At 47.8% G+C, this 24422-nt stretch overlaps 1 protein-coding gene across 9 annotated transcripts in view; it reads right to left on the bottom strand.

Annotated features, from left to right (window-relative positions):
- The window catches only part of LOC138837023 (transducin-like enhancer protein 4), a 142352-nt gene extending 129151 nt beyond the window's left edge, over positions 1-13201 (bottom strand). For 3 of the 9 annotated variants that reach the window (XM_070035797.1, XM_070035798.1, XM_070035804.1), the window contains exons 1-4: positions 13063-13200; positions 12199-12296; positions 10982-11045; positions 9754-9798 (exon numbers count right to left, since the gene is read on the bottom strand). In XM_070035797.1, coding sequence (XP_069891898.1) covers positions 9754-9798; positions 10982-11045; positions 12199-12296; positions 13063-13107 — 252 coding nt within the window. In that variant the 5' untranslated portion in view covers positions 13108-13200. Of the gene's footprint in view, positions 1-9753; positions 9799-10981; positions 11046-12198; positions 12297-12563; positions 12645-13062 lie in introns of those variants that run through there. The other 6 variants (XM_070035800.1, XM_070035805.1, XM_070035803.1 and 3 more) reach the window with 3 other exon arrangements.
- Positions 13202-24422: the final 11221 nt, after the last annotated feature.

Genomic DNA, 24422 nt, shown 5'->3' with positions numbered 1-24422 from the left:
TGTCATGGGGTAAACCTTAATTCTACCATACACTCCAAAAGGTTCACCAATCCCAGCAACTAATTACACAGCAGGTAATAAACTACTGTATACCACCTTTGCATGCATTATCTTTGGAAGAAAAATTACATTAACATTAAAATTCATGACATTTTAAAAGCCATGATATATGTTAAATAAAAAGTACAGAAACTGTTCACGTAAAGGTGCACTGATACTTACCGTATACACATATATTTACATTTTATCCTAACTGTTACTAGTTCTGCATGAAACATCCTTTAGCCTGTATGTTGGGCCTATGAAAATTGGTGAATTCCAAACAATCTTCTAAGGAACTGTACAATTTCATCATGCGATATTTCTTTCTTATTTTACTCACCTATGGGATAAGGATGGCTTATAACATACAGAGTGCTAAGTAAAAAAAGTGGATGGTGGGGTACCATGTAAAATACAAAATACAAAGTACTACAGCAACATACCATTTTTACTTATAGCTCCAAGAAGTAATTATGGATTTAAAAATCTGAAAGTTTAAAAGGAACCTGGACTGGGGGGGGGGGGGGGCGTGGATAACAGCTCAGTGGAAGAGTGCCTTTCCAGCAAGCCAGAAGCCTTGGGTTCTCCCCCCAGCATGGTAAAACATGGCTGGTCTACAGTAAATTCTAACGCTCTCTGTAACTCAGACTCTTCCCATGTGAAATACAAAGAATAGCAACTCTGTCATTTCATAAGGTAACTGTGAAAATAAGCACAACACTCCCTTCACAATAAGCTCTCTAAAATTGCTTGCTATTACAATTATTACTCTTTCAACTACCTGATGCCATCTCCACAACTGAAAACCACTTTGTTCAAAGCTTGTGTTCTTAAGGAGTTGATGAATAGTTAGCTAGACACACAACAGCATAGTGTCCCCACACTCACCCAAAACTACATACACAGACCTACTAATCAGATACATTTAGATAAGATTTATGGTTTCATCTTTAAGAAAGTATACATACTTATGTATGTATGTATACTTACAGATACATATGTATGTACACATACATACACACACACACACACACACACATTTCACCCCAAGTTCAACTGCTTTTACTTCCTTTTCCACATGTCATTTCCCCACAAACTCTAGTAGTAACACAGTCCTAAGTCCACGTAAAGGCCCAGCACTGGCTGTCTATTCCTACAACTCTTAAATATACTTTAAAAAATACTAAATCACAGATTCTTGGCAGGCTCTATCTGAATGCAAGCATTTTCTTCCACTGAATTATTTATGAATACCAACACCTGTGTTGTGACACGGACAGTTCTCAGTATCAGGTATAGAACAGTAAAACAGGGAGAATGGAAGGCCTGTTCTCAAGGTACTGGAGAGGGGTGACAGGCAATAAACTACTGTCTAGCTAGTTAGTGTGTCTGCACAGTATAGAGTTCAGAAATGTACAAGCAGCCAGTTTTACTAAACACTTTAGTAAAAATGGATCTTGGCTTTATGTTTCCATTTCTTGATCCCAGACTCCTTGTAGGCATAGCCCTAGCACTAGATGGTAGAGGGAGAGATGGAGAGGGGAGCTGTACTTCAAACACAAGCACAGAGATCACATCTCTCACTAGAAATGACACTGCAACCCTCTTGGACAGCCATCAGAATTCCCATGATCGTCATGTTGTAGAAACCCAAGAACATCACAGAAACAAGCACATTTTTTCCCCCTGTTTGGAAAGAGACTTCTGGAAGTTAAGTCAAGAAATCTATTTCCGCTTCTGCCAATGACTCCCATTATGTGACCTAGGGTTCAATTCCTGACCTGCCTGAACTCTGGTATCCCCACCCAAGTGCAGATCCTCCCCGACAGTGGCACTGGGCTCCTCTCTAAGCCCTTAAGCCTCAGTGTCATCTGCTAAAGGAGACGGGTGGAATGACACGGCTTGGCAAACTGTCGGGTACTCCAATGACAGAAGCTATTTAAATAAATACACAGATCCAAGCTTGCTACCTGCTTTACAAGAACATCAGAAGATTAAGAAGAACATACAAAATGCTTTAAGCTCTCTGCAAAGAAAGGGTGTTGGATAGGTACGAGTGCTTCTAATTTCTACTACCACTAGTCTCCCTATATATAGCTCTTCGCATTTCCAAATTCTGTATGTCACCAAAAGACGCAGCATACATAGCTTGAAAATAGCAATGATGAATGATGTCAGGAGACTTGTATATTCTTATAATTCCAGCATGTAGGAGACAGAGACTGGAAGATCACAAGTTAGAGGTAAGCCTGAGGAAGAACATAAGGAAACAGTCTTTAAAAAAGGAAAAAAGCAATTAATTCTAACTACAATCAAGTGAAATGAGAAATGTGCGAAGCAATCAGAGAGCCAATAGCCACCATTCATCCCCAGTCTCACACATGTAGGTTGCTGTAAGCAACCTCAACCCCGCAGATTCCAAACGTGCCAATGCCAGCTCAAGTTGGGGATGAAGTCTGGTACCACACAAAGAGAGAAATTATCCTTTCATTCCATAAAGCACAGACACTCCTTTCCTAAGGTACAAATCTTGAGGTGGCTGAGAGAACAAAAAAAAAAAAAAAAAAACTAAAAAAGGATGGCTAGATATCCACTCAACAGAGGATACAATACCCAAAGGGTTTCTTAGAGAATAACCCCAGTGCTTTGATAAACCAGCTAGAAAACTATCCATACTGTGCCCATGTGTCTCCCTGGATGGAATACAGGTCACACACCAGCTCTCTGAGGATACCTTTTGGCTCAGTGGTATAGAAATAGCAAGAGCTTGGCTTCGCTGCTGGGTCAATTCCAATGAAAACAGAGAAGGTATATAGATCTGTGGTGATGCCAGCTAAATCCCTCTTTACAGACAGAAAACAACTACCACTGACAGCTGTTACTAAAGCAAAGTCAAAACAGCTCTAACTTTCACTTTGACTAAACTTCTGAGGCTTTCCCCCCTTAGACGAATCATTTCATAAACTGCTTGCAGTGTACTTACTCTGAGCAAGTCTCAAGCCCTGCAGACTCATTATCAGTGTAAATACTTAGTTGCCTGTGCCTAATGCGCTGCTTCTTGCCTCCTTCCAGCAGATCAGCTTGGAAAAATTACAATGTAGCCTGTACAAGACTACTGAATCTGCAACAAATGCTGGGGTGAGGCAGTCTTTTTCAAAAGAGGGTGTGGGAAGAGATCAAGGGAAGTACCTTCTGGAAATCCCAACTCCTTTACTCTCTAGATAGCCATTAAATATGCAGTTACTAACAAGAAGTCACATGCCAGACTACGTAACAGCAAATGCCATAAAAACTGTCTCCTTGAAAGAAACAAATAACTTCTAGATGCTCAGTTTAACATTTAATTCCCAAATGTTTTCCTTTACTTATTCTACAAAAGAAAAACAAGTAAAATTCTAGGGCATAGAGAGTGAATGAAAAAAATGTGAAGGATGAAGGTCCATCCTATCATTGTCACTGAAGTGGCAATGCACCTGGAGACACAGCTCATTCTCATCTAGTCAGTTCAACTCAGCTCAGAATGATACCACCTAGGTACTTTGCCAGTCAAAATGATGAGTAAAAATAAACAAATGTAACAGAGACCCAGGCTCCTGAGAAGTGTCCCTTTGTCTGAACGCTACAAAGAAATCCTTTTTTAACAGTAAAAGCAAAACATCTGCCTTCATTTAAAAGTTTGAGTTCTGTGTGATTTCCTGCATCTAAGAACCTCTTTCTAAACTACAAAGAGGCCACAAGACATCATATTTTCCCCTCCCAACTTCCCTCTAGAGAAACCCACAAGATGATGATTAACAAACAGCCCCTTGTCTTTAGACAGTCTTAGAAGCCACAAGGAAAAGATAAAAGTTAAGTAGAAGCACAAGTCTGTAAACAAATGAGGGACAGGTTGCCTAGGAATGAAATAAATTCCCATTTGATAAGCAAGCAATTCTCCCTACCCGTGTAGGAGAACAAGTGAAAGCTACCCCTACCCTCTTGCTGAAAGCAGCCTGCATAGATGGCCCAGGCCCTGGACCCTGGACCCTTGACCAGAGTAGCTGGAGGGAAACCTTTACACTCAGACTCAACGGTACTAAGTATAAGCCCCAAGCTCAAAACCAAAAACTATCTTGTTGTTGCCCACGGCTTCTCCATTCCAGGAACAAGCTGGGGCCTGAATCTCCAACCCATACCAGATCCACCTCTCAAGAGAGCATTCTCCCAGGTAAATACAGCTAAAGCCGGAATGTATCACCCATTAGCTATATCAACTTGTGCAGATCTGACCCTGTTTAATCACCTTTTGATTGGACATAATCCCTTTCTTAGGATCATTGTGAGAATTAAAGGAAAGAATGTTGGCATTATGCCCAGATCTGTGGCAAGCATATGCCAGATATATATAATAAATGTTCACTTCCATTGGAAGAAAATTCTAATGCCACTCAATAATCACTGAGTTAGGTTTAAAACTGTACAGATATTCATTCTCCCATCATGCCTCAAAATCTAACAGGGGAGAAGGGAGAAAGGAGAAATGCATAATATTCAGAGAGCATTTCTTCTAGCATGTACTGGACTGAAATGGGTTAAGGCTCCAGACCAGGTACGAAAGGTAACAAGACAGTTTTAGGAGCTGCCATCTAACATTTACTGCCCCAGTGCCAAATTCTCTTGACAGTTTTGGCGAAAAAAGATCATTTAAAATCTACATATATGTACTATGTTTACTAAATAGGAATTGGCCTCCTATCCTAAAATATATAAACAAAAGAAAAACAACCCCCCCCAAGAGCCTCCATTCTATTAAGATTAATTGTGGAGTACTAATAGGTGATGAGTCATCTTAAATTAGAAAACACAGGTTTACACCTAAAGAACAAACACACAAGAACCAACCACAACACACACACACACACACACACACACACACACACACACACACACACACACACAAAGTATATCTAGAACTTATGGGTAACCATCAACATGTTGCTGCATATTGAGCTGTCTAATCTAGTAGTATTCACTCCATGTTCAGCTCCTCCAGGTAATTCCCTGAAGTCTATTTATAAAGCAAAAGAAAGTTCTAACAGCAAAATATTCATGACACTCCACCTTTGACAACCGTTTCCTTTTGTTATTAGCATGAATTCAATCCACTCATCCATTTCTCAAAAAAAAGAAAAAAGCAGTCTCCACGCAAAAATACATTTTTGCTCATATACTTTCCTCCGTGCACTCTTCTAAACCTAAGTGTATACAGTAATACGAGATGTGAAGAAAGTGCTAATGAAACACTCCCCCACCCCCCACCAAACAAGTTATCTTAGGGAAATCTTGTTTAATCAGAACCTCAAACAAATTAACTTACACTGCAGACATTGTCCCCAAATAAATCTACTGTGTCCCAGAGTCAAGAATACTCCAGGCTGGAAAGCCATGCCAGTCATATATTACTTCAAACTCAATAAATCTCTTTTTATTCTCCAAATCCTAGGCTATTTTCTCAAATAGTTGACTAATTAACAACAGCTTCCTCGGCCACAGCGGCCCTGATTTCACTTATTTACACACTAGCTGCAGCCTCCTTTTGGCCAATCCGGTCTATTCTCTGTGCTATGCCGAGCCTTTTATCTGCCCTGGACAGCATTTTCTCCAGCAGATGAAGTAGATGCCGATTGATTTGCTGTCGAGCATGGTAAATTAATAGCAACAAATTGCTGAGGGCCTGTCTCGCTGCTCCACCATGCTTCGGCAGCTTTGCTTTATTTGCTCCATGATGGGCAGCAGTCGGCCTCTTCAAGTCAATTTCTTCTTAACAACCTGCAATACTTTTCAATGGCGAAAATAGAGCTGTTCCTTGTAAGTCAGAAATCAATATCCTATTGCCCTTAGAAAATGCTAAACAAGCAGTATTGGCAATCCACTTGGTACTAGAGGGTATCAGATATAATGCAAATCCATACTGCTTCCCTCCTTGTAGTTATTACAGTTTGCTAAAAGGTTCCTAATGTCATTTATCATCATTTACCATCGACCAAAGAGGCTATGATTATGATATCCTATCAGCTGGCAAGGCCCTCTCGTTTCTATTCAATTAATATTTTAGCAGTACTCAAATGGTGGGGGCCCAGTTTTGTCATACTATTACCATGGCTTTGAGGGAAACAGAAGTTTTTGTCACTTTGATTTAAAAATAAAACACATGTATAAATATCCATCACACATGAATATGCACATAATACAAATATATTTGTGAATAAATACGCAATACTCATTTTTAGTTTCTCAATGTTAAGGACTTCAGAATCCTCTAATGATTTTTAAAATGGAAATACTAAGCAAAAATTATCTTAGCAGCAGAGACATTTTCCAATTACGCAATACTAGCTAGCTATGAGGAAGTCAAGAGTTCCTGTCCTGCTCCCCCATCAGAATGTAATACGCTCATTCATTTAGTTTCTGTAGGCTGGCTTCACATACCCATGGTTCTCAATCCATATCACTTTTTAAAAGTGGTAACCACTACTGCCAGATTCTACCAGGAAGGACGATTTCCTTAATTACAGTATCTCAGGTGAAGGATTTCAACAAGCAGCATTTAGCAATGGTATCAACTACTCTGCTCACATACCACCATCTGCCTAGGCTGCTAGCCCACCTGGAAGCCACACTTTAGAAAGAATACCCAGTAAAAGAAGTAACAAATCTGGAACCCATCACCTTATCTGAAGCAAAAAACGAAACCCCACACCTAGGGAGGTCCTTAGGGAATAAAAACCAATGCTCTTTCACTGGAAAAACTCCATTTTTTAAGATGTCACAATGAAACATGTCATTTCTAACCATGTCTTATTTGTCATCTTCATTTTCACACTCGAACTGAGAACGGGGCAAGCATTAATTCCTAGTATAGCCTGGAAAACTTCACTCTCATGTTCCCTAGGTTCCCCCGCCCCCCAGACTCATCTGCTCAGCTCTATCAATCCTTCTAAAGATTACCAGTATTTAGTCATCTTTTATGTTCCAATTCTATGTCATGTCACTGAGTTCCCCTTTAAAAAAAAAAAAAAAAAACACTGATTCTATCAGACTAATGCTATTTACTCAGTTACCAAAATTTAAATTAATTATGTTCTCAAACATAATTGTTAAAAATTGGCAACATTATGCAGGCTTAATTAAGATTAAATCCAATTTACTAAATGTACTTTAATTGGTACTAATTACATTAGCTTTCATTTCAGAATGACAAATTCCCCATAGGTTTCACTTTATAGTTCTCTATCAGAATCAACACAGGGTGACTGTTGATGAGCATCACACAAAAGGGGAGGAGGGAGAAGGTTTGTCACTGCTGCTTACTCCATCCTCCCATCAGTCTGCTAAGCCAGAATCCATGACTCCATCACAACCATCATTTTCTGTTCCAATGAAAAATTTCTCTAAAAATAAATACTCTGTGGCTGACTGCAGCCAAGAAGAAAAGAAACGATAACCAAAAAAATACACAAAGGTTTCAAATATCAGGGCCACCAATTACTAGGGTACTTCCAAGGACTCCTGGGACTCCTACTCTTGAACCCTTAGAGACACAAATCTAATAAGTGAATAAGCCTAACCCGATCTCGAGAACTAGGCCCAATTATGCCGTAGGGCAACTTCCCTGCATTATTGCTGCTTTCCATTACAAGGGAACCCAGCGAGTGCATCTGGAAGAGAGGCTAAGAGGAACTAAGGCTGTCTGCCTAGGAAAACAAATAAAGACAGATATGCCTCTGTGCTTAAGGGAGAGAGAGAAAAAAAAGAAAATATAATAAGTAGGTGGTTTGCAGGGCTGTCTGTATTTCATAATGTGATAAACTGCCCTCGGGATTTCTGATATGATTGAATTTAAAAGCAAGGGGGGGGAGGAAAAATGTACTCTTCTCAATTTTAAATAAATGGCGTTCAAGGCCAACTGGACAAGAGGATGACAGAATTATAGAGGTTTAAACTGTGTAAAATTAAGGGATCCCACATACTACCTAACACCAAAATAAAAGGGAAAACATACAGCCATATGCAATAAGCTATGTGTTTTTCCAAAGTGATTTCACTTTGGAAACTAAATGGTTAGGGGCAAATAAAATGCAGAAAAAAGAATAAACAGGCATTTTTACCCATCAAGTCCAATCAGTCTTTAGTACCTTTTTAGGGAACAAAAGAATGTACAAAATCCAACCTAAAGTGTTATGTAACAAGGGTTATTAACAAGCAACAACTCTCGAGTAATTTTTAAAGTCCATCCATAAAGTTGAATAGATTTTCCTAAAGCAGGGAAGATACACTACTATTCTAAACAGAACTGACAAAAATACCAAAACAAGAATTTAACAGGTGGCATTCCAAACTCTAATGAATAGGGATATAGACAGGTATTAGTAAATAATATGATTTAGTAATATATATATACCTAAATGCCCACACATACACACACACATGTATCAGGCTAATATTGGCAAATCTAATGTAGAAGGTAAGGTAGTATCTGAAATAAAAAGTCCTCAGTGTAAGTAATGTCACATTTTTTTTCTCACTTTGTTTTCAACTACTACATGAGTCCCTTTATTGTGTAACAGCCGTCTTCTAGCAATCTACTTACATAGGTGTATTCTGAGTATGTGGTGAATAACTACATTCAAAAAGGAACCCATGAATAGTAAAAGCCTAATAATATGTGGTCATTTCATACATTCTAAACTTAGAAGATAATGACATTGCTCATAAGTTACATCACATAAATAATAAGACATGAAAAGCATTACGTTTGCCCTTGTCTTTTTCTCAGCAGCCAACAAATATATTCACCTGTTCTAATGGTTGCTGAGCCTGAAATACTTTCACTGGTGGATCACTTAAAGCATACCACTTCCTACAGTAATATTGCCAAGCAATAATTTAAACACACACACACACACACACACACACACACACACGTACATATAACAAATATATGTGCTGTTTTTTCCTGTCTATGAAAATTAAGCCAAATGATTTCATCTCTTGGAAAAAAAAAAAAAAGATGTTTGAGTCAGCTCTCACAATGTTTTCCAAATAATCACTATCTTTCTTTTTCTTTTTTGCTAAACTAATTGGTAGATTTTAAGACCCAGTGCTGACCCTTCTTTTGACCAGGCTCACTTATTCTGTAAAATTCTGGAGTAATGGTTATAACTCCTGGTAAGACCCAACTAAGTAGTCTTGAGGGACCAGTACAAGGATCTGACATCGATTTCTTCTGTAGCTCCACAGATTTCATTCTAGTCCTCCCAGATCACCTTCTATCCATTCTTTCACACCAATCCAAAGAAGGCTCCATGCAATTTACAGTTTTACTTATTAATATTTTCCAAGAAGCACTCTTTCATAAGACACGTTTGCAATGCCCAAAGTACATAAAGCAATGCTTCAAAAGAAAAACTGTATTTTAAAATTTAGCATATAGTTTTTTTAAAGTATGCCAAGTTAAAGATGCATTCACATTTTTAAAATAACACTTCAAAAGATTAAAATGGGGATAATTTTTATCAGAAGATCAGGAACCACACATGAAAAAAATGTCTTTATCTCCAATACCTAGTCTTTGAAAACACAGAAAGCCACAATCATTTTCAGAAGTGGAAATACATAATTGTTTTCATTAGTATTGCTATTTAAAATGACTATCAAAAAATAAAAACTTACCTGCTTGTGCATTTCTATATTCAACCCATAGGACATTTCATAATACTGTTAATAAAAAAAAGAAACAATTAAATTCATGCCTTTCAAATAATCTCCTCTACTTTGTTCAGAATATTTCAAGTGTGCTTAAAAGAAAACAAGAAACATAAAAGCCTCACCTCCAAAAAATACTCATAGGAGCCACACCAATAAATCAGAAAGGATATCCAATCACTGTCTTTAGTAAGCCAGAAGCCACCTTAAGACAGATTCTGAGAGTAAACTCACAAAACTAAGAAAAATTATGTTCAAACACAGTTTTCCTAACATTTCCAAATGTCATCAAAGCAGATGAATCAAGTAAGTCTAATGAAAATTCAGTGCCATATGACTCTTAATCTCTAGGCACAATGGAACTATGTCTTATACAAACCCTGATTCTTTGAAAGAATGATTAGGGAAGGTGATTTCACTTCCGAGTTCAGTTTCTCTTTTTTTAGTGTGCTACTCATATCCACACATTAAAGCAAAAGAGTTTAATAGGAAATGGATTAATGAGTTAGTCTGACGTGTTGTTTGAACATAAAATATGCTCCACGTCATAAAAATATGCTTCATAATACTTCTGCAAATGCAGATCTGATTTTTTTTTGAACATGTAACTGGCATTACAAAAATCCTGGCAGAACAAATCAACACTCTGCAAAAACCAATCTAACACTATGGAAATTGAAAGCACACATAAAAACATAAAACATAGTAGTAACATAAAGAATGAGGAAAATATTGAAAAGGAGTCTTGTCTTTCCTGACCCACCCTTCTTTAAAAGAAATAAGACTCGTTAAAAATCTTACTGAGTATATAGAAAAACTGCCTGCTTAAAATTGCAGCAAGAGCAATAAAACAACAAAGAAAACCACTAACAATAACATTTTGCTTGTGACTAAACAAAACATAAATGAGGTTTTGTTTCCATTTTTTTTCCTTCCAATCTGTAAAAACAAAGCCTAGAAAATTATACCCTAGGTAGCTGAACTTTTTGAAAATTCAAATCAAAGCTGGTTGTCAAAGGCAAGTTATCATACCCTAGAATTACAGGTTGCTAATGAACACATTCCCACCACCTCAGCCGCACTGGCCCGGGGCCCCTGTGCTGTTTCCTGCAGCCGCCAGCAATCTGAGCATGCTTGCTTTCTCCCCCAGTATCCCCAGCTAATGGGCACCTTGAATCTCTGACAGTTTTCTTACCATGACATAGTGCCTCTGCATCTCCGTCTTCTCACTGGCCAGTTTCTCACATTCCAGCTTCAGACTGTTCAAGACAGGGAATACTCTAAGTACAGTGCAGAACTCAACTTACACGTCCTTCCAATCTGCACGCACACACACACGCGCGCACACACACACACACACACACACTTCCTCCTCTAAATCATCAGCTACGGACAGCAAATCAACGACCTTAGCCACCACCTGGTTCATAAAAGGGAGGAGAAAGTGAGCTGGAACTGGTGAAAGAAGAAAAGAACAAGGAGCCTGGACCTGTCCCCGCCACAAGGACCAAGCGTGGGCTTCGGGAGGCTGTGTGTGGTGGCGTGTGTTTGCTGGGAAGAAATAAACCCTTCGGTCAGCTTCATTCGGACCGTGAGAGAACCGAGCACCACGGGGCCTACTTACTAAAGCAAGAGCAAGAACCGCAGGTGGAGGACACAGCCCAGGGGCCCGGGCGGCCCAAGGGTGGCCAGGGGCTTCTCCGGCCTGCTGAGCGGGAGATGAGGGAAGGGGGAACGCGGCAGTCCTGTGTCCCTCAAAGCAGGGCAGGGCGGCCCCACGTCCCAGGGCCCAGCGCTGGCTGAGCCCTGCATTTACGAAACAGGAGCCATGCAGGGTGCAGGAGAGAGCAAAGAAAACTCCAGGAGCAGCAGCAGCAGCAGAAGGTTCGGGAAGGCGCCCTGAGGCTCCCGGGTGGAGAGCAATATCCTCAGCATAAAAAGTAGTGGAACTGATTGGCCGGGCAGGGGGAGAGGAGGGGAGAACCGTGGGGTCCCAGGGCGGGGGGGGGGGGGGGAGGACACCCCGACCCCCCCCAACCATAAACCAACGAAGTTGGGCCTTTTCCCAGTGTCCCCAGCTCCGGTGTTCTGCTTCCCTCTATTGTCATTATCATTATTGTCGTTGTTGTTGTTGATTGAAGGGGGAGGGGGGGAAATTCTTCCTTTCCGAACACCCCGCATCAAGACCACCAAGACCAAGAGGCCCTGCCTAGCCCTTCCGCGCGGGGACAGGGTGGAGACGAACCTGAGGGGCGGATTGCTGGGGGGGGGGAGTGAGGGAGGCCTGCGTGGGGGGTGCGTGGGGGGGCGGACGCAGAGATCCCGGCGCGCGCGGGATGGGGCCCGGCCCCCGCCCAGCCCCGGCCCCGGCCCCGGCCCCGGCCCCGACCCCGGCCCCGCCCGGCCCGGCACCTGTGGTACTGCGCCTGCAGGAACTGGAACTCCTCCTTGATGCGGTCGCAGGACTCGGAGATGGTGAACTTGAACGGCTGCGCAGGCTGGTGCGGCGCCTGGGACACCAGACAGGACGGATCAGCCCGCGCCGCGGGGCCCCGCGGGAGCAGGCCGGGGGGGGGGGGGGGTGCGGGTCCGCCGAGACAGCCCCGAGCCATCGAGAAACTCTCGCCCGCCCCCCCATCTCCCTCCCGGGCGCCCCGCGGGTTCGAGCCCCGCGGCCCGCCCGGCCCCCGCGGGTGCCAGCCCCGCTGCCCGCCCGCCGCCCGCCCGGCCCCCCGCGGGCGCCCCGGGGTCGCGCGCCGCGCCCACTCCCTCCCCACCCGGAATCGGAACTGGCCCGTCGGGGGAACCCGCGCCATGGCGTCGGGCCGCGGTCAGCGGGGAGGGGGCGCGGCGGGCCGTCCCCGCGCCGCCCGCCTCGAAGGTCCGCCCGCTCCGCCCGCCCGCCCGCGCGCTCCGCCGCCCGGGAACCCGCGGCGCGAGGGGCCGGCGCCCCGCACTCCCGAGCCGCCGCCGCCGCCGCCGCGCCGCGCCGCGCCGCCGCCGCCGCCGAGGGCGCCCTCCCCGCCCCGGCGCGGAGTCGCGCCGCCTCCATCGCCCGCCACCCCCGCCCCCGGGAGCCGCGGCGCGGGGACGGCGGTCGGCGGGGCGGTCGGCCCCGCGCCGCTCCCCGGCCTCCGAGACAACAATAAGAAAATGGCTACAACTCCGCTGCCTCCCCGCCACCCCGGGCCGGGAGCGGCGGCGCGGGCGGCGCCCCGAGACCCGGCCGCCCCGCGCGCCGCGCGCTCCGGCCCCCGCCGCGGCCGCCGCGCTCACCGGGTGCCGGGTCTGCGGGTACATCTTGCTCAGGTCGCGGATCATCCACACCGGTTTAGTTGGCTGCGCCGGGCAGAAGCGCGCGGCTCATCGGCTTCGAGGGCCCCGCGGCGGCGGCGGAGGCGGCGGCGGCGGCGGCGGCCGGAGCGGCCGGCCGGGTCCGGGGCGGGCGGGTCCCGGGGCGCCGCCGGGCCCGGCGGGGCGCGGGCGGCGGAGCGCGCGGCGGCTGGGTGCTGGGCGCCGGGGCCCGCTCCGCATCCCCCGCGGGCGTCACAGGCCCGCGGCGGGCATGGTCCGGCGCGCGTCCCCCCCGCCCCGCCGCCGACGTCCGACCCGGAGAGCCCGCGCGAGCTCCGCGCCGCGCGCCGCCCGCCGCCCCGCCGGCGCGCCGCGTCCCACGGCAAACTTTTCGCGCTGTCCGTCGGGCGCCGGGCCGCCGCCGCCGCCGCCGCCGCGCCGCGGGGCCGCCGCTCCCCTTCCCCGCCAGCCGCGCGCGCCTCGGGCCGGGAGCGGCCTGCGCGCCGCCGGGGGCTCCGCGGGGGACCGGGTCTGGGGTCTGTGTTCTCACTTCGCGGCCACGGCCTTTCCCGAGCCCCCGGGGCGCTCCGCGCTACCCCGTCTCATGTCCGCATCGCTCTTCCGGTTTCCTCGTCGGCAAACCGACAGCGAGACCGCCACCCGAAGGGGCCGTGCGAACGAGAGGCCTCCTCGCGAACTCGGCGCACACCGGCTCCGAATCACACACAAGTGTGTGAGGGGGAAGAACGCCGCCGGCCGCCCGCTCCCCACCGCTCCGACAACACGCTCCGTGTAGGTGACTTCTTTGACCAAATTTAGCAGCCGCTGATCATTAACATTCTGATACATATTCACCACCGTCCTCCCCACCGCCGAGGTGCATCCCGGGAGATGTAGTTCACACCGAGCCGCCGCGACCTGGAACGGCCGGCCAGATGGACTACAATCACCGTCGGGCCCCGCGGCCGCTCTGGGGCGCTCTCCAAGCGCCCCGCCCTCCCCTGGCGCGGTAGGCGTCTCCGGCAACCAATCAGCGATGGCTGAACATTAATCGCCGTTCTGTGTTACTGCCCATCATTTCACCGCTGACAAATGGCGAGCTCGGGAGGGCGGAGCTCTCCGCGCTGGTACCCACGTGGGGGCCGGGCGTCGCGGGCGGTTCCCACCAATGAACGGGAAGGACCGGGGTCGGCGGGGGCGGGGCGGAGCCGGCCCGCCCGAGGCGGAGCTTCGCCGCGGCTGACGTTCCCGAGCGCGAGCGTTCGAACCGGGGAAACATTTGTTCAGCTGTCAATCAAAGTAACGTGGGGCCCGGAGGAGCGGCGGTGGCGGCGGCGGCGGCTGCCCTGGCTGCATCTCCACAACGAGGTGTTAGTGGGGACGGAGGCGGAAAAGAAAGAAGAAGCGGCGGGGCGGGGCCGGTGCGCGGGTCGGCTCCCGGGCCCCCTCCCCGCGCCGCCGGGAACGCGGACTAATGAGCGTCCCGCGTCTTCTTAAAGAGACAAGCCGGCCTGGGGCGGCGCGGGAGTCCCGCGGAGCCCCGCGGCGATGGCCGGCGGCGTCGTCCGTGTGAACGCGGCCCCGGGTGGACCAAGTCGCGGGAAGCCGGGCGGGGCTGGGGGGGGCGAGGGGAGGGCGGGGCCACGCAGGGGGTGATGGAGAGGGCGGGGCCACGCAGGGGGTGATGGAGAGGGCGGGGCCACGCAGGGGGTGATGGAGAGGGCGGGGCCACGCAGGGGGTGATGGAGAGGGCGGGGCCACGCAGGGGGTGATGGAGAGGGCGGGGCCACGCAGGGGGTGATGGAGAGGGCGGGGCCACGCAGGGGGTGATGGAGAGGGCGGGGCCACGGGGGGGGGGCGTAATGGAGTGGGCGGGGCCACGGGGGGGCATGGGGAGGGCGGGGCCACGTGATGAAGAGGGCGGGGCCAGGGCAGGGGGTGATGTAGAGGGCGGGGCCACGCGGGGGGGGGGTATGGGGAGGGCGGGGCCAGGGCAGGGGCGTGATGGAGAGGGCGGGGCCAGTGCAGGGGGAGTGATTGAGAGGGCGGGGCCATGGGGGGCATGGGGAGGGCGGGGCCAGGGCAGGGGACAGGGGTGGTGATAGGGGGTGGGGCCAGAGCAGGGGGCAGGGGAGGGCGGGGCCACACAGCGGGTGATGGAGAGGGCGGGACCAGAGCAGGGGGGCATAGGGAGGGCGGGGCCAGGGCAGGGGATGGGTGGGGGGTGATAGGGGGTGGGGCCAGGGCAGGGGGCGTGATGGGAGGTGGGGCATGGGGGAAGGGGGAGGAGGCACCCGGGGAGGGGGTGGGGGTACAGGGTTGTCTCCCTGAGGGGGCTGCCGTTGCCCATTAACCTCAGACCAGCCTGGGATCAGAGGTCTGGGCAGAGGCTGGAGTGGGGACACCAGAAGGCAGGCTGTCTGTCTGTCTGCCTGTCTGTCTGTGTGCCTGTCTGTCTGTCTGCCTGTCTGTCTGTCTGTCTGTCTGTCTGCGTTGGGGCACCGGCTTGGGAGCCAGGGAGAGTGCGCCTCAGGCTCTCCGCATGAGTGGACAGGCCCTCCGTGGACAGGCCCCCCGTGCGCAGGCCCCCCGTGCGCAGGCCCTCCGTGCGCAGGCCCCCCGTGCGCAGGCCCCCCGTGGACAGGCCCCCCGTGGACAGGCCTTCCGTGCGTAGCCCCTCCGTGTGTAGGCCCCCCGTGCGCAGGCCCCCCGTGCGCAGGCCCCCCGTGGACAGGCCCCCCGTGGACAGGCCTTCCGTGCGTAGCCCCTCCGTGTGCAGGCCCCCCGTGCACAGGCCCTCCGTGCGCAGGCCCCCCGTGGACAGGCCCCCCGTGGACAGGCCTTCCGTGCGTAGCCCCTCCGTGTGTAGGCCCCCCGTGCGCAGGCCCCCCGTGCGCAGGCCCCCCGTGCGCAGGCCCCCCGTGTGCAGGCCCCCCGTGGACAGGCCCCCCGTGCGCAGGCCCCCCGTGGACAGGCCCCCCGTGCGCAGGCCCTCCGTGCGCAGGCCCCCCGTGGACAGGCCCCCCGTGCGCAGGCCCTCCGTGGACAGGCCCTCCGTGGACAGGCCCTCCGTGTGTAGGCCCTCCGTGCGCAGGCCCCCCGTGCGCAGGCCCCCCGTGCGCAGGCCCCCCGTGCGCAGGCCCTCCGTGGACAGGCCCCCCGTGGACAGGCCCCCCGTGCGCAGGCCCCCCGTGGACAGGCCCCCCGTGCGCAGGCCCCCCATGGACAGGCCCTCCGTGGACAGGCCCCCCGTGCGCAGGCCTTCCGTGGACAGGCCCCCCGTGGACAGGCCCCCCGTGGACAGGCCCCCCGTGCGCAGGCCCCCCGTGGACAGGCCCCCCGTGCGCAGGCCCCCCATGGACAGGCCCTCCGTGGACAGGCCCCCCGTGCGCAGGCCTTCCGTGGACAGGCCCCCCGTGGACAGGCCCCCCGTGCGCAGGCCCTCCGTGGACAGGCCCTCCGTGGACAGGCCCCCCGTGCGCAGGCCTTCCGTGTGCAGGCCCTCCGTGTGCAGGCCCTCCGTGTGCAGGCCCTCCGTGTGCAGGCCCTCCGTGGACAGGCCCCCGTGTGCAGGCCCTCCGTGTGCTCTGGAAAGGCCACTGGGGTGGAACCCGCTGGGGGGGTCAGTGCGCCCTGGCGCTGTGGAGCAGAGGTTGGTGATGTGGGGCGACCTCTAGGAGCTGGGGCGGGGCGTTCCAAGGCCGGGGGTCAGCGAGGATGGGCCGGGCCTGGCTCTCCACTGCTGGCCACCCGAGAGGAACATGGTTGAGAAGCAGGCCGCACCAGGTCCCTCCCCTGCGCGGCTCGTCATGGCTAGCCTGGTCTCTGGTCTCTTACCAAAAACCTACCCCGGACCAGCCACGCAGGTTCACCCAGCAGAGGCTTCTCCACCACCCTCAAAACCCCAGGGCCCCCGTGCCCCCTGCACGTGCCTGGTGCCCACCAAGACAGGGCATCCTGAACGGGTGGTTAAGGTAAGAAAGACCAAAGTGACAGCGGTTCTGAACCCATAGGGATGAAGTATTGATGGTCTATGTTGGGTAGCATCTATCATTTCAAGGGTTTGTAAGCTCATGTTTGTGTGCGTGCTGACCTGGGCCTTGAACCCAGGACCTGGGCACCGCCCCTAGCACGCGCGGGCCACACCTCTGGGCTTTATGGTGATTAATTGGAGGTAAGAATCTTGGAGACTGTCCGCCCCAGGTTGGCTTTGAAAGGCTGTCCTTCAGTCTCTGCCTCCCGAGTAGCTGGGATGCACGTGTGAGTGTGAGCTAATGCACCCGGTCTTTCCCCATGCTTAATTTTTTACTTTTGGGGGAACTATCTGGAAGATTTCAAATGACTTTCTCTGGTTCGTGCTGTTTTGAACACGTGCTCAGCAATCAAGAGTAAGCAGACTTCTATACAATGCATTATATAAGCGTTATAGAGCATCAAAGAGCACCCAGGCCCTGTTTGTCGTTTCTGAGGTTGGTTATTTACTCCCACCGGGATGGTTGGGTAGTTTGTTAAAAGTCACAGTATCTTTGTGGGAAGTTCCTCGTTCTCTGTTTCACTTAGAACAGTAGTAAGTCCCATGAGAACAAGATCTTGGGAGTTTGTTCTATTCAGGCTCTACTCCAAATGCCCAAGAACACTGTTTGGCACATAGCTGGTACTCAGTAAATATTTGTTGAGAGTATCGATGAATAAATGCTGTGTTTTGTCAATATAGAAAGCTGCTGCATCATTTGGGCCCTATTTATTGAAATTCCATGTAGTTATTTCCCGGGACAGGAAATGAAAACTCTCATAATAAAACCTGAAGAGCTATGAAAGGGTCAGTGGACAAAGGAGAAACTTTGCTATTAGGAAATATCAGCTTTACGTAGGGATCTTTCACCTAATCGTTCTAATTTATATAGTGGCTACCAAAATCAGAATGTTTCTCTACTCTTTAAGGTTCAAACTATGCCCCTTAGACATGTTTTTCGATTTGACTGTGTGATAGATCTCCATCATCCGCAGCATGTCTCTGGAAATATATCAACTCAGACAACCAGTGACTCAGCTCTGGTCCCTACACACAGGGTAGCTCATTGCTGCTTTTGCAACCTGCTCTGCTCTCTACCTGACTCCTCTCGCTATATTTGTTTACAAATTGGTCCGCCAAGCTACGAAATCACTGAGGAATTGCTTTAGCACTACCACAGGTGGAGGAGGTCCAGAGTTTTTATAGAGACAGATTTTCACAGCAGCTTTCATATTGGAAGTGAAGTCTAGCAGGTCCCAATCTCAAAGTGTATATACCAAACAAGCTTACTTTTCACTTACGTTAGCTATTGTAAATCGTTGATTACGTCAACAAACATTTATTGAACGTGTCAAAATATGGAAATGTATGGCTGACATGGCTATGGTCCATTTATTGTCTCTCAGCTCAGAACTCAACTTCCTTGCCTACTCAATGAAAATGTATCTGAGCCCTTTAAACATTTCCCAGCTGACGTAAAAGGGCACTGGGGCAAAGACACTGCAGAGGACAGAGTTTTGCTTCCTGGTTCTGGTCTGGGGGGGGGGATGGGGGGAGGAAAGGGCTTCCTAAAGCACAAGTCGCAAACTACAGCACTCAGCAGGGCAGCTTCCTCTAGAATGTCCCCTGAGGAGCGTTTGGAGTGCATCTCTCTGCTTTGGCACTTCCCTGGACAGTTTGCCACTGATACCTCAGAGGATGGGTGTCGATTGAGTTCCTTTCAGCCTAGACCCTGTATGTCAGGGTCTAGTAGCTGCTGCTTATGTCTATTTTTATGTATTCCAGCATTTACTTGACCTCTTACCATTCCTTTCTTTGCTGCAGTTCCTTGATCGTGGTAATATGTTTTTATATTCTGAAAAGTCCTGACACAAATGTATATTTCTCTCCTGATTGGACCAAGAACTGTACAGTGAACAGCACAGGTAAAGTCTCTTCCCGGTGAGGGCATACATTCTGACAGAGATGGGCAAGTAATTAAACCAGTAGCATCCTGTGAAGGTTGTGGTGAGACCCAGAAAGGGAAAAGATGCAGGGAGGAAAGGAAGTCACTGCCGCGCCGGAACCAGTTAAGATGAGGAGTCGTCGGGAGCTTCCCAGAGGAGGTGACATTCAAGCAAGGCCTGAACGTGAAGTCAGCCCTGGAGCAATACAATCACTTTCCATTCCAGATGGATTCATAGGCTTCATCGTGAGACGGACTGGCGTTTTGAAAGACTATAGTCTGTGTCAGAGGACAGGTAACATAAAATTAAAGAATGGCCACATCCATGGGCCCACAACACATGGAATTCTCGTGCCTGATAAAAGCATTTGTTTTCTGAGTATAGTAGAAAGAGATTGTGGTTGGGAGCAAGGATGATACAGCTGGAGTAACAGGACTGTCACATACATCAAAGTGGTCCTAAGGTATATATAATCACTGGATCTAAAGCAAGGAAAACAGCTTTATCCAGTTTAAAAATCAAGCTATTGGGGGTGGAAACTGAGGATTATAGAAACCCATATCCTACCTTTCTCTTTCTCGCTCTTTTTCTCTCTCTCTCTTCCCTCCCACCCCTCTGTCTTATGCACACACATACACACACCTCTTTGGCTTTACCATTGTCTCACCCCACAAATGGCTGGTGGGCAAATTTTAATTAGAGCAGTGTATGCATATGCAACTTGAAGATGCAAGTTCTACTTTGAATATTCTACTGGAACATGAATGGTTATAGAGAGAATCTCGGGCACGTAGCTCCCTATCTGGAAGCGGCAGCACACTTGCTCAGACTCTCACTTGTCTATGATAAGACTCTTATGATAGACTCTTGTCTATGATAAGACAGAGACAACTCTACAGTAGCCTCTTTGTTTAAAAGGATGCAAACTGCTCTAATGGAACCAAATGTCTAAACTTGTCTGGTAAGATCAAGTTTTATCTTTTCTAATTGTCTCTGTTTAGTGGTAGACATGGCCAACCCATGGGTGGAATGCCCATTCTTAGAGGAGAATAGGCAGATGAGCTGGACACCAGTGGCTAATCCCTGCAATCCCAGCTGAGATCTGAGGATCACAGTCTGAAGCCAATCCAAGCAGGAAAGTCTATGACGATGATACTCTAATTAACCAATAAGAAGCCAGAAGTGGAGCTGTAACTCAAATTGTAGAGTACTAACCATGATTGAAAAAGCCCTAAGCTCAAGTCCCAGGACTGAAACACACACAATAATTGACAAGGACGCTAAGGAAGCTTCTGTGTGAAAAGAGCCCTCGAAATGAGGTATTATTTGAAGTCCTTGAAATGATTCTTACTTCCTTCTATTGGCACACAGGAACAACTGAGTTCTTTCTCTTCCCTCTGGGGGTTGAAGAACAGGGAAAGTATATGCCTGATGGAAGAAAAGTCATTTCTCATTTCATCTTGAACAAGAGAATACATGGGTAATGCAAGCTCTCTTGGTGAAAGATAGGGATCCCCTTTTGGCTTAATTATCCTTCTACTAATGGGGTGCTGTGAAACATACAGATGAGTAAGAAAGGTGAAGTCCTCTGTCATTAAAAAGTCACAGCTTAAATCAGCAGTAGTTCTAAGAATGTTGGGAAAAACCTTAGACTTGTGGCCACCTTGAACAAATATCCCAAAGAGTCAAAAAGAACTGTGGATTTATTTGTACACTATCCAGGGGAAGGGACTGTGCAGTCTGAGAGCCATTTAAGGCCCAGAAATTACGTGGCCCATGACAGGACATGTATGTTCATATACTTCTCATCAGCTCTCCCACACCATCTGCCTGTATTGATCATTTTCTTTGGCCCTCAAATGATATTATAAATATCCAAATGGCCTTTTGCAGAAGAAAAGTTCCTTCATGGTTGCCTGCCCAAGCAAATCATACACTTAATAATAACCCCTTTCCATGAGAAAAGTTCACATTTTCTTTCCTTGAATCTAGAAAGAACTCAAAGAGATTTTCCCATTCCATCCCCCTGCTTTTAAACAGACAAGGAACATATCATTATTTCCACTTTCAAGATTAATTAACTGAGGTTCAGAAAGGAATTGTGTGTGAAAGGTAACAAATCTCAAAAGAACTGAAGGGGGATCGGAACTCCTGTCTCCTCTCTCCTGATTTGAATTCCACAAGTGGACATTCAGTTAAAGTTGGCCGTTGAAGTACTACTCGGCTCACCTGCCTGCTTCACTTCTTTTCAAGTCCATGTTTTATTGCTGAACCGAGGGTGGTGGAGGGTGAATCAGGCAATCACTGTGTCCCAGGGCCTCTGGGCAAATGCTGAAAGGGAAGCAAAACTTGCTCCCCAAAGCCCCCCGCCTAGAGTATCTGGCGGCCTGAAAAGTAAAGTTCAAGGGAAATGGATGGTGCTGAAGCTCTGGTCCTCTTCCTTTCAACAAATAGCAAGGTTCATATCTACGCAGCTGCTTTTGCCATGAGTAGGGCCAGGCTCCCCACTCTTGCTAACTATCACAACAGCCTGAGGGGAAGATATTACAGGTGGAAAACTGCGTATTTACTTAATGAAATGGAGAGCATGGGAATGAAGTAGGTGTAGGAAAGAAAGCATAACTAAACACTAAACGCACCTATGCAAGAAAATAATTCATGGAAGTCCACGATTATTTACACTGGACTTGGGGCCTACTTTACAATCTCCTGTGGCCTGCTCAACTCTTGTTCATCCTTTGCCTACCTGATCTCATCTCTGTAGTTTCTCATCTGTGAGGAAGGTGTGTGTGGTCTCCTTACCCATTCCCCCCAAATGCCAACATTTGCATTTCTAAACATACTTTATCTGCTCGGTCACAGAGAAGATGTTTATTTAATGTCATCTGCTAAATTTGATTGTGTTTTCTTTCCATCCTTCTTAAGCTTTGCAAGAAATGCACTTTTAAAAAAAATCATTTTATACCTAGGTAGTATGCTTGTTTATCCACTTACTCAGGGATTTTGTTGTTTTGGTTTGGTTTTGTATCAGCACCCTATCTCTTCTGCAAAGGCTCCAATTCTGGATTTTAAAAATATTTATAAATCTATTGTTATTATCAAGGAGTTGTACAGAGGGGTTACAATTCCATAGGTCAGGCAATGAGTACAGTTCTTTTAGAACAATGTCACCCTTCTTTCTCTAAGAAGTACACTCTTGAAATGAAAATTGTTTGGGGAAAAGTAGATGCAGATATTTTTTGTTAAAAATTAATTCATTTTCTTATAAGAATACACCTGGGTGCTGGTGGCTCACGCCTATAATCCTAGCTACTCAGGAGGCTGAGATCTGAGGATTGCAGTTCAGAGCCAGCCCTGGGCAGGAAAGTCCATGGGACTCTTATCGCCAATATACCACCGGAAAACTGGAAGTGGCGCTGTGGCTCAAGGGGTAGAGCGCTCAGCTTGAGCTGAAGAACTGAGGGACAGTACCCAGGGCCTTGAGTTCAAGACTGGCATTAGGGAGACCTGTTCTCAATGTTACACTGCTTGGGACAATTCTGATAAGTCCTATTAACTACCTTAATAGCAATCCTTATAAAATAGTACAAATGAGCCTTCACTGGCAAGGTAACGTCTAGTCCAGATACTCATAATTTTACAAAAACTTAAGATTTTCATTCATAGAGACTCCATCTGCTTTACTGCTTGATTTTTATCTGCAAGTAATACCATTTAATACCTTAGTTTCTTTGTAGACCACAGGTGTTTATGTATTTCCATCACCTATTATGACATCTGATCATATATAAAGGTGCTTAGAGATTGCCTGGGCATAATGGTTATCAAATCCCCATTTTACAGACTATGAGAGAGAGAGAGAGAGAGAGAGAGAGAGAGAGAGAGAGAGAGAGAGAGAGAGAGAGAGTCAGAAAAGCCAATGGCCCCTTGAATATTATACAACTACAGTAAGCAAACAAGTTGAGAATCAAATGAACCTTTAGAAGAAAATACTTCTTTTGATATCCCTAAAGCTGCCTGCCTTATAATATCTTTCAGTTATAATATTCTGTATCCTACCAAGTATTCCACATTCCATATGCCTCTTTCTACTTTGGCAAACCCTGTTAGGTAGGGAAAGCAAGTATTATGACAGCCTTACATATGCAGAACGTGTAGTTTAGAGAAAAGTGACTGGACTGATTCTTGAGCATACCTAGAGGTAGAAACGTAACAGCTTTACAATTTAAATGTCTACATGTTACCATATATAAGTAGCATGGTTTAATATTCCACAGTATTTATATTTAGAAAACCTATGGGAAGCGATTATCAGCATCAACCACATGCCAGTGAATTGGATGTCCTCATCTCTAGCCGGCTGGATTTCTTGTTTTTATAGCTTTAAACAAGAATGACTCACCACCAACCCATGTGAGATCAGCAACCCAAGATCCCTCTCAGTAGCTCCAGGGATTCTGGGAGGCCTCTGTTTCTCTGAATCATCGCTGGTTGTGAGTTCTTGTTTCTGATGAAAGCTTGCTCTCTATCATATGCCTCTTGCTCATCTGTCCATTTTCTGTTACCAGGCTGACATTTAGGGCACTGTTTACACTTCTGATCTATCTCAACACAAACGAGGTATGGTGAATGACTTTTTTACTGAAGGTTTGGGAGGTGGAGAGAGTCACAAGTCAGAAGGGTTCACATTGACCATATAGTTATCCCTATCCTTTTCTTATCTCTACTCATTTGATTGCTCAATGGCAGATGCACTGCCCATGTAACAACTCCCTCATCCACCCTCAGTATCAGAGGAAATCCATACAGCAGAATAGCATAGGGTGTAGCCTCCTTGCTCCAGTACAGCTGCTACTGTGCAGAGGTTTTAGAGCTTAGGGTGGATTTCTAAATCTAACTACTTTTCCCAACATCTATATGGAAGGGAGAGATGCAAAAACAACTCATTGATTCTCAGTCTCACTTTGTAATTCAATCCAATTTACCTTTTAAAATTTACCCAGTGAGAATTTAAGGAGAAATTAAAGCTTTTAAAAGGAAAGTCATGCTGAAAATAATCTTATGATCTCCAGGAATGACATTCCTCAAGGACTTAAATAGCAGTATGGTATAGATGATTTTTCCTTTACAAGCCAAAGAAATTCGGTACGTGAGCTTTCTTAAAAGGAAATTGTTTATTTTTAAATCCTTGGAGAATCTTATATTCTTTGAACTTTCTAGGATATAATTAATCATTTTGAAAATTGTTTTGATGATTGTCATGTATAAATTTTAATAAGACAGTGAAAATATAAGTCAGATATTTATTGCAAATTGAATTTAGAAATATTTTGTAACAATTAACTTGAAATGCAGCCATAATTATTTTTATTAACATTTTGCTG

The sequence above is a fragment of the Dipodomys merriami genome, unplaced genomic scaffold (assembly GCF_024711535.1).
Source record: "Dipodomys merriami isolate MVZ:Mamm:240054 unplaced genomic scaffold, mDipMer1.0.p SCAF_26, whole genome shotgun sequence".
Classification (NCBI taxonomy): domain Eukaryota; kingdom Metazoa; phylum Chordata; class Mammalia; order Rodentia; family Heteromyidae; genus Dipodomys; species Dipodomys merriami.
The sequence above is the reverse complement of the archived record's forward strand: the minus strand, read 5'-3'. Positions and strand labels throughout refer to the sequence as shown.